Here is a 10,883-nt window from a genome sequence, read left to right on the forward strand (position 1 = left end):
TATATACATTGTTTAAGACTAAATCGACGCCTTAGTTCACTGTGGTGCTAAGTACATTTCTATTAGCTTAATGAATAATACAATTAAAGGTTCTCTCTTTTAGGAAAGTCACTACTTTTCGACTGAAGAGATTTAGAATTAAATTTAGTCATGAAACTAATCGAAAAATAATTTTCCTAAAAGAGAGAATGAGAACCTTTAGTTGTATTTTTTGTAAAGTTAGTGGAAAAGTATTTAGCCCCAGTGTGAATTAAGCCATTGAAATGATAATTCTTTACATACTACATACACTCTAATATTTTTTTTTAATTTGACCAAAGTAGTTCTATCTTATAAAGGGTTAAAAACAGTAGTTAGATGATATTTGTCGGAGAGCCTTTGAGGTGTAATGTAAAATGTAATATTGAAGTGAGTATAACATTATAAAAGAAGAAAATCTTAAGCATGCATTATTATTTTTACTAACCACTATTACTATTATATTGACAATGTCATTGTGAATGTTAAACATCATTAAAAAGTAATATAAATAAAATTGTTTTTAGGATTTGCGATGGGGGCTGATTCAACCATGTTGGCTCAGTGTTTTCCTATTGATTTCGCATTCCGAATGTCTGGACTTGGCTTTTTGGATCTCTCATCTCTCTGGAATAAACTTGTTAAAGATTACAATTTTGAGTTTCCCTATGAAGGTAATTTTTAAAAAGTCCATATTTTACCCAATACAAGTGAAATGATACGACTAATTTGAAATATTTGTTTTCAGCTAACGAAACCTGTTCAAGTTGTAGCTTAAGTCAGCTGGTTGCTCTTTGCATCGGAAAGCCCCTCAACAAGAGAGAACAATTTTCCAATTGGGAGACTCGTCCGTTAAGGCTGACTCAAAGAGTATACGCTGGTAAGTGGTTCTAAGGTTTGATAGTTAATTTTTATTATTAAATGGATTAATATAAAATTCAATCATCTTTATTTATTTGAGTAATTAAAATTAGAATTGTATATATAAAACCCAACTAGCTCTACTAGCTTATTACTTTGTAGAATTAGTTTAGAATGAGTAAGGGATGGTGTTTATCAATGATTGCTCAATAACGTTTCTAGGTGTCTAAGATCTTGCTTTTTTGCAGCTCTGGATGCTTACTGCCTCATCGAAGTTTATCAAGTTATTAAAAGGCTGTGCGCAGAAAGGAACATACCCCTCGATGATATTATTCAAGATATGATGACTAGAACAGAGCAAGGGAAGGCTAAGAAGTCAAAAAAGGATAAAGTATGTTATTTTTGCTGTCTTTACATAAGTCATATTAAAAAAATTTGGGTCTATATTAATGTACTATTTTTTGTAAATTTTTGATAGTGCTTTTAAGGTATTGTATTGATTTTTTATCTCATAATTGGGTTTTCTTTATTGAGTGAAACCTCATTTAGCCAGAATAATATGGCAATAAGAATTTTTTTATATCAGTCGTGTTCATTAATAAGCCCCTACTGTAAGCATTATAAATTGCAACTGGCTAGCATAAAATATTTTTAACAATAATTTTATTTGTAAAAATGGATTTTTATAAATATTTGTATGAATAATATTAACAATTTGTTTTTTCACATTCAAAGAAATAATCTATTTTGTTTTTTTCTTTCTTATGATTGTTTTATTTTTTATAATGATCTATATTAGATTTTATAATTTTTTTTTTCTATTTTTGATTATTTAATAAAGCTTAATTTATTTGTTCTGACATTGAAATAAATTTTTTTATAAAGACTCAAGAGGTATTTGTGATTTTAAAAAGTGGCATTTATTATCTCACCTCAGTTCCGTTAAAGTTTCTAAGAATAAAGAAATGAATATTAAATTTAAAGTTTTAACTTTATTGCAATTGTCAAATATAAGATTGACAATCAGCAGAGAGTCTGACTGTAATATTAATCAACTAATAACACGTTAGACATGAACAAGAATATGACTTAGTGGTATCTCATTCATATTCCTTTTAGTTTCCTTTTTTTTCCCCACATATGAGAGTCTTAATAGTATGTTTTAATGTAATTCTACTTAACTTAGGTCTATTAATTCAATATTATGACCTTTTTTTTCTTTTCAGAAAAGTAAAGAAGCAATGAAACATAGATCAGTACCAACCGAGGCGAAAAAAATGAAATTGGTTTGTGAGCCTAGCTTAGCGATGCTGGCTACAATATTGCGTAGGCATGGTGTTGATACTATTCTTGCAGAGCTCCATGATATTGCAGATATCGCTGTATCGGAAAACAGGATAGCACTCTCTTCTTCTTGGCCTTTTAAAACGGTAATTATTTATAATAATAATGAAGGCTTAGCAAACCAGAAGGTTTGATGCCTACACCACTAATCACTCTCTAGATACATCCATCCTTTGTCCTATCACAAATCTATCAGATCAGTCTTGATGTTATCCTCCCTGCTATGCTTTGGTCTATATCCCTTGGATGATAACCCATCAGTTTAGTATTTCTTAACAATTTAAGTGATCCGTTTTTTACAAAGCCATACAACTATTATTACTATGGTATTATGGTGTTATAATATGGTTACTAACTTGTTTTTTGACAGCAGGGCCCTTTTGGTAGAATTTGGAATATAGAAGATCCTGTACATAATCATTTATTTATTTATTTATTTAATACCAGTTCGGCCTGGTGGGCCTTACATGGTTGATATGACTGTTACAAATATTACCATTTGATACTAATAAAGTGATTCATACTTTCAGTAAAAGGTAAGAAAGGCTTGGATACTTACAGTACAGCACCTCTGCAAAATTTGAAGAAAATCTGAGTTAGTAAGGTTCAAAACTGTGTTGAGTAATTGACTTGGAATTACTCATTCCTAAATTATACCCCTGAAGAGGTTTGCTAAACTGTTGTCTTATTTGCTAGAATGCTACCACATTACATTTACCAGGTGCAATTCCTGTCATTTAGCATTGTGTAGCCTTCTAAATTCTAGGCACTGTTCGTCCCTTAATGTAAGAGATCATGTTTCACATGAGTGAAGAATAGTAGGAAAGATAATAGTTTGTAAATTCTAATTTTTAATTTTCTGGATAAAAGGTGTGAGCTAAGAAATTTTAAAAGTGAAAAATAATAAGTATTTCCAGCCTTTAACCTCGCTTTTATTTCTTCATCAATTTCGCTTCTTTCTAGTTATTACCTTAGACCTTAAATACTTAAACCTATCTACCTGTTCCAATGTATTTCTTTCCATACCTATATCACCAAAATTGCTTCCGTTTCTGCTAACTATATATTATTTTACCAGTATTTATTTCGAAACCTAGTTCCTTAATGGACTTTATCAACATAGTTATATTTAGTTTAATAGTTTCCTTGTCCTCACCCAATAATACAAAATCATTTTACTGCCTCAAGTTAAACCGTTTGCGGTAACTATTTTATTGCTAATTTGCAATTATTTTTAACTATATTAAATTATTACCTTTTTAAATAAATTATGGCTTCTGTTTAAATGTTTACGTTTTATAATATTTAGTAATTACTACTTCTTAAAAAGGTTGTTTTGAAGTCAGGTATTTATTTTCAATTGTTAAATGCTAGTATAGCGTTGGTCTGGCAGGGATGGCAAAAAGAGAGCCACAATCAGTTTTTTTATGTTTCATATTATACTTCCATATTTTCACTAATCATAACACAAGAATAATTATTTAAAAATTAATACTTTTCAAATATAATGAAAATTAATCATCATAAAAATATAGACCTCTACTAGCCACTTCAACAAGGGTATTGTTTAGTACAATTTGCGTTATATAAACACCACAGGGAAAATTTTAAAATTAAAATTTATTGGGCTCACATTCCACTCACCAAAGATCTAAATTAATCCAAAGCCCCTACATTTTTATTTCAATTTGAATATTATTTATATATGCAATATTTCAAAATTCATAAGAATTTTTGAATGTCCCAAAACATCAGCTTAGTTTGCTTGTAATTTAATTTTTGGTTTTGTCTAAATTAAGTGAAAATAATTTTTTTATTAAAAATTATATATCATTGAAAATCATTTTCCTCAAATGTCTATAGTAAAGCAAATATGCCAATCCTCTCCCTAAAAAATAACCATATAATAAAACATTTGTGCTTAAACAAAATATGTAGGTAAAAATTCTATCTTTTTCAAAAAATTATATCTTTCAAAAGAATTTATTAATATTTTCATGAAGAGATAAAAGAATTTTAATTTAAAAATTAAGAAGTAAAAAATAAATAAATAAAACTTCCTACTGTCAAACTGTTAAAATTCTTTTTTATCACAATTGAGGTTTTTAACATGCCCTGCAGTTTCCTGATTTTTATCTGGTGTTTAGTGTACATATTTTTTATGATTTAGATAATGTTGTCTATATGTATCTATTTTTTAAATTAAAAATAATTTTCTAGATTTCTGAGCAGTTACCTAAGGACAAGTGCTACTTGGTGCGCTCGTGCGCCTCCTCAGACCAGTACAGGGAGGTACTCAGGCAGCTGTACATTATCGTCAAGCCAGAGGACATCTTGAGCAGGTGCCAGGTAACAAGTTCATGTTGTACTGTTTTAATTTAATTTACAGAAGAATAGATTAAAGTCAGATGTGTCATTTCATTTCAGGTGGTTTAAGTTTAAATTATAAAAATATTCAATATAAAATTATACAGGGTGTTCCAGGGTTAACTGAAAATATGAATTAAGGATATCAAAGCAAGAAAAAAATTTCTTTTGATGGCATATCTGCTAACACTTTAAGATTTAAATTTTTATGAATTATTTAGGTTATAATAAATAAATTAATATGTGTTCCAACTACTTTATTAATGAAATATAATCATTAATATTCGTATAGAATGTTGTTTAAAGTGATTACCTTGAGCATTAAGGCAGGCGACAGGCTCGGCATCTTTCTTCTAGAGCAGTAGTGACTGAATGGCATTGGATATATGTTGCCATGCTGTCTATATCTGACACCACTGGATTTTTTTGTTTGTGGTGACATTGAACAAAAAGTGTGCAAGACCGATTGATGACCTTAATTTTTGTTATGAAAAAGGATAATTGAAACTTGCGAAACAATAGCACATATCCAGTGGCATTGGTCACTACTGCTGTGGAAGAAAGATGCTGAAGAAAAATTTATTTATTTTTTATTACCTAAATAATTCATAAAGATGAAAATCTTTAGATGTGAATATCTCCTTTAAAAAATTGTTAACGGACGTACCTTCATAGGGAACTTTTTTTTTTGTTTTGAGAATATTAATCCATACTCAAGTCATCTTGCAGGCCACTTTCAAAATGCATTATAACTCCACGGGGCACATATAAAATAATATATTCCCATATTTGATTTATACCCTTTTATATTATAAAAATTGAAACAAAATGAGTTTTTTTTTTTTATTATATATTTTTAATGAGTTTATTTTATTTATTTAAAAAATATCCATCTGTCGAAGCCAGCGTGCAATTTTTACTACAACACATATAATGAGTTTTTATTATTTGCCTAATGAGTTCTTACTCTAAATTCATAAATAAAACAGATAATATTTTTCATATATTCGGAAGATATTCTTTTAAAATCAAAGTTTATTTTTCTCATAATTTTGACAGTTAATTTATGAATATATGGATGCACAAATAATATATTTATTTAATGAATCGTTTTTCACCTACTTCGGCCAATATAAAATTAATATATTTTGTAAAAGTGTGATGAATCTCATGGGCAAGAAAAATGTTCAAGGCAGGCTGGCCACATCTTCTGTAGAGAAACCTCCTTTGTTGGATATTAAGCAGAAATAGTTGGTCCATGTTAAATTTTTGCACAAACAATAGAATTGTATCACATTTTAGAACATTAAGAGTCAACACAATCGCCATTAAACTTAAAAATCGATTGAGCCATTCACTCAAAGAATCGTTACATGTCTATTGATGTTCAAATTAACATTCAACACAATAACTTTCAGTAGTAGACCGCTGATGAATTTTAAATAAAAAATCTTACTTACCTGTCCCTTTTTCATTTTTCAACTTTTTTTTTTATGACCCCCTTTCTGGTCATTTCTGACACAGGAGGGGCTATCTACAGGCGACCAACCTATTCTAACCATGATAGGGGAAGGTCAAATTTTTCATTTTGTGGGACCACCACTTAATGAAAAAAAGTCAATGTCCCGAACTGGCACCACCCACAGTTCTCAGATTGTTAAGACCTGTATCTCAACCACCTGAGCTACGGATGGCCCTCCCGTTCAACCTGCTCCACCTTTAGGGTTTTTGGACCGCTTAAATTACCTTTATTAGAGTTGTGATACAATAATAAAAACTTAGATTGTGATTCATTTCAAATCTATAAAATCTAATAATACCTCATTCATTTGATTTTGGTATGACCTTATATCTGGTGCAAAATCAGTTTTGAGACTGAATGTATTAACATATATGATATTTGAGGCATAGAATTCCAAAGGCTACATAGAGTAATATTTGTGTTTCTGATAAAAATTTTAAATTGTTCAATGCATCGAATTTTTTTCAATGAAAATTTAAATCTGATATAGATATGTAAGGAGGTACTTTTTTTCTGATTAGTTAAGCAATAATTTAATCCATATAATAATGGTATTTGTTTAATCAATTTTAATCAACCTCCAGCAAATGAATATTCTGTAGCAATTGTATTTATTTCTTTTCATTTCTTATTGTATTTGTATCATTCAAATAGAAGTAATCATTATTATTAATACTTTCAAAAAAGTGAGTTTCACCACCTTCTAAGATACAGATATAAAGACTATTTGTGAAAAATTGACTGGTATTTTCTTTTTATTCATTAATTTTTCTTTTATCTAGGATTGCAACAGTGACCATGTAACGATGATAAACAAGAAAACTGTCGAGGACTGGTTCCTCCAGAAAGGGAAATCAAAGGCTGAAAACTGCGTACCAGCAGGCTTCTCAGACAATGAGTTAACGGATTCAGAAGAGGATGATTATTTCACACTTGTCACAAGTGATTGTACTCCAAATGCAATTGAGAATGGTACCAAATTCTATCCAACCACCATGACGGGGGTTCCGATCAGGGTCAGTCTCTTATTTATAATGTTTTCCTCTTAATCTTACTTAAAATATATACATAAGAAGAAGATGGTCGGTGGTGCGGTCAACACAAATAAATAAACAAAATTTATTTATTTGTGCTGACATTTCAACCTGCATTTCAGGGCTGAAAAACAAAACAAGATAACATCCTTAGTTCAAAGAAACATAAATATAAAAATAAAATAATAACAAACAAACTTAGAAGTATACATTACAATAAATTAACTGGTTGATAAAATATAATATTGTAGAGGTAAGAATTACACAAAATAAATGATAAAAACATTATTAAAAAAAGTCAGTGTTCCTGATAATAAAGAAATAAACATAATAAAATTTGCAAATAAAAATGTAAATGATTAGTAATTGAATTAACATAATAAAATATCTAAGTAATTTAAAAATTATGAAAACAATTTAAATCAACATGATGAAATATATGAAAGAGAAAAGGGAAAAAAATATATAGAGGATTAAAAAATATAATAATCTAAAATAAACATAGAATGTCTGCAAAAACGAATAAAGAATGAACAAGAGAGAAAAGATGCGAAAGGGAAAAAAATAGTTTCTCTGTCTTTTTAAAATTTTTTTCTTATTTGTGTGTCTTTGCTACCCGCATCCCTGGCCATCTTCTCATATCAATAACCTTTTTTCTTGACCGTTGTAGTTATATAATTTTTTTTATTTATTTTTTTATGGGTCTTGAGGATCAGTCAATAATACAACTTTATTTAGGCGACATTTCGCAACTTTATTGTTCATATAGTCACACTTAACTGATTTTTCCTAGAAGGTAGTCCATCTGTTATTTCTATTTAGTGCTTTGTCTGTTTCTATTTAGTATTATTAAGTGTGTCTTATGTATTTATTAGGTTAGAATAACATGACAAAATTTGAATTCACGTTACTCTGATCTAAGAAATACATAAGTCATAATAACAACACTAAATAGAAACTGACGAACCACAAAATAGAAATAACATATGGACTACCTGCCAGAAAAAAACGGTTATGATTTGGAAAAATCCAAGCAAACCTACCTCCATTTCAAAACCTATCTATAGCTATCTACTCCTACCTACATACTACCTAGCTACATACTGCCTAGCTATCTACATACTACCTAGCTACATACTACCTAGCTATCTACCTACATACTACCTAGCTATCTACTCCTCTGTCATCCGAGGAGCCCTACGTCTTTGTTTGGTGTGCTTTTTTTTTCATTTATTTATTTTTTTCCAATAATTTAATGTATATATAATTTTTTTTTTCTGGAAGCACACAATTATTTAAACAGATATTGTTGAGTCATACATAAATACATATATTGTTTTTTATCTGTGAATTTTTTAAAAATTTATTTTTGTTTTTTGCTTTGATTTTTTGTGAAATATGGGAAGATCTTAGAGCGAAAAACTTTCTGAGAAACCTGACAGAGGTGATTAAATCTAAATATCAATAGTCTGAAGGAATAGTCAGGCTGATCGGGATGGAATCAAATTGTTTCAATATTGCAAAGGGGGTCAAACAAGAAAACAGCCTAAGCCCGTTGTTGTTCATGAATGAAGTGGGATCCATTTGAAAGAGAAGAACTGACAGGACATTCTTGAGATAAAGGAATCTTAATCCAGTAGTGATACAGCTTCTAATCTACACCGACGACGTGGTATTGATTACAGACTCTGTGGAAAACTTGTAACTGGCAGTTATAGAGTGCTATAAAGAGCTGCAACGAAAAGGAATGATTATCAATACCAACAAAAGTAAGATTCTGCAAGTTGGAAGAAAGAAGGAGGATATCCACACATACTGTGATGGAGATGAATAGGAAGTGGTGAGAAACTTCATATACCTAGGTACAGTGATAGACGGATCTTGGAAGGTAAACGCAGAAATATATAATAGGATTAGCAAGGCACAGTCAGTCTACTACCAGAGACTTCCCTATAGGGAAGAGAGAAGTGGGCAGGGTTGTCAAGCTGCAAATCTTCAAAACAGTGTATCTGCCAATACTTTTTTATGGAGCGGAGAGTTGGGTAATAACAGACCGACAGGAGAGCAGAATCACTGCTCCCAAAATAAAATTTTTGCGAATGACAGTTGGAAAAACAAGGAGGGACCAAGTTTGCAACGAAAGGATTCATCAGGAGTTGCAGATAGCCCCACTGAAAGAGATCCTGGTAGCTTGACAGCTGAAGTGGTTCGGCCATGTTATCAGGATGGACGACCACAGAGGTCCTTTAAAGATGATGGACTATGTCCCAGATGGCAGAAGAAGGGGCCGCCCTAGGATGTTATAGGATGTTAGCATAGGATATTAGATTATAATAGGATGTTAGCATATCTTGACTACATTGAGCGACTCTGTAGGGCTAGGGGGAAGGACATCCAACAAGCGAGGAACCTAGCGAGAAATAGGGAAGAATGGAATTCCTGGCTGAATGCTCTTCTACACTGAGAGGCACTAAAGAGAAAAGCAAAAGAAGAAGAACGTTTATTTATTTATTTTTTTTACATTATATATAAACCTTTATATATGTATATAATGTTCGACATAAGTATATATCACTTTCTTTGTTTTAATGAGTTAGCATCATTTTACTTTTAGCTTATTTATATTGACTTGTTTTAACTTATTTATTAAATCTTTTTATTATTTTAAATTATATTGCAGGGAGTGATAGGGTTAGAGATACTGGGACATAAGTGCATGTATGCATGTTTTTTTATTTTTAACAAGCCAAATCAGAGTAAAGTGTGGAGTACCTCAAGGCTGCCCCTTGTCGTCTTTGCTATTCAACCTGGCCATCTATTCCGTGACCTGTGAGCAAAACTTTGTAAATATGGATATAAGCTCAATAGTGATCATTGTTGTGTGGTCCTCACATGGTTCGCCGGTGACTAGGCGGAAAATAACGACCTTGACCAGGCAAATAAAATGGATTGAAAAGGAGGAAAATCTATGATTAAATTCATCCCTTTCCTTGAGAAGAAGTTCTGTGAGGGCTTCGGAGAACAATACTTCAACGTTAGAGGCCTCTGGTTCGGAGCCCTTGGAATGATACTCGGCACAACTAGGAGCTTCATGGAGGAGCTTGGGGTCGATGTCCAGGATTTGGCTAAGATAACATAAAATATAATACTCGACTCTCAGGGTGACATGCATACACTGCATATTTTATGTGTAACAAAATGGCAGAAATGCCTCCTTTGGCGTAGGAAAAAAAAAAATTATCTGTTAACTTTATTATTTTTGTATATATTTTTAATATTTATTCTATATTTATTGTTTATTAATTTTAACATAGTTTGTTGATTTTTTTTTTTATTTATATTTGTTACTTATGTATCTTTCATATCTCTGTCACTATTTTATATATTATTCTTTTAAAGGGACATTGGGTTGAAACCAAAATATAAAAGGAAAAAACAAAAAACAAAGAAAAGAAAAAAAAAGGAGAAAAAAAATTCATATAGCTGGTTTTGTATATTACTACTGTTTATATTTATTATTGTATACTTATCTCGGCCTATTTATTGTAAGATAATAATATTTTCTGATTAGACTAAAATGAGTTTGCTGTGTGATTAGCAACCCAAAGAAGTTGGGCAGCACAGCTTTGTATTTTTAATAAAGTTTTTTTCCTAATGATAAATTACACGCTGTATTTGTAGTTTTATAGTAATTAGTTGAATAAAGTATTTGTTCTATAGGGCATGACTCTGCAAAA

At 30.6% G+C, this 10,883-nt stretch overlaps 1 protein-coding gene across 1 annotated transcript in view; it reads left to right on the plus strand.

Moving 5' to 3' along the window:
- The window catches only part of Nbr (exonuclease mut-7 homolog), a 27,366-nt gene that overhangs the window by 16,146 nt on the left and 337 nt on the right, over positions 1–10,883 (plus strand). Inside the window, exons 10-15 of the mRNA XM_067053467.1 lie at positions 546–692; positions 767–898; positions 1,128–1,270; positions 2,106–2,309; positions 4,444–4,572; positions 6,895–7,128. Coding sequence (XP_066909568.1) covers positions 546–692; positions 767–898; positions 1,128–1,270; positions 2,106–2,309; positions 4,444–4,572; positions 6,895–7,128 — 989 coding nt within the window. The remainder of the gene's footprint in view (positions 1–545; positions 693–766; positions 899–1,127; positions 1,271–2,105; positions 2,310–4,443; positions 4,573–6,894; positions 7,129–10,883) is intronic.

This window comes from Halyomorpha halys, unplaced genomic scaffold, assembly GCF_000696795.3.
Source record: "Halyomorpha halys isolate HHAL.00 unplaced genomic scaffold, Hhal_1.1 Scaffold1123.1, whole genome shotgun sequence".
Lineage (NCBI taxonomy): Eukaryota > Metazoa > Arthropoda > Insecta > Hemiptera > Pentatomidae > Halyomorpha > Halyomorpha halys.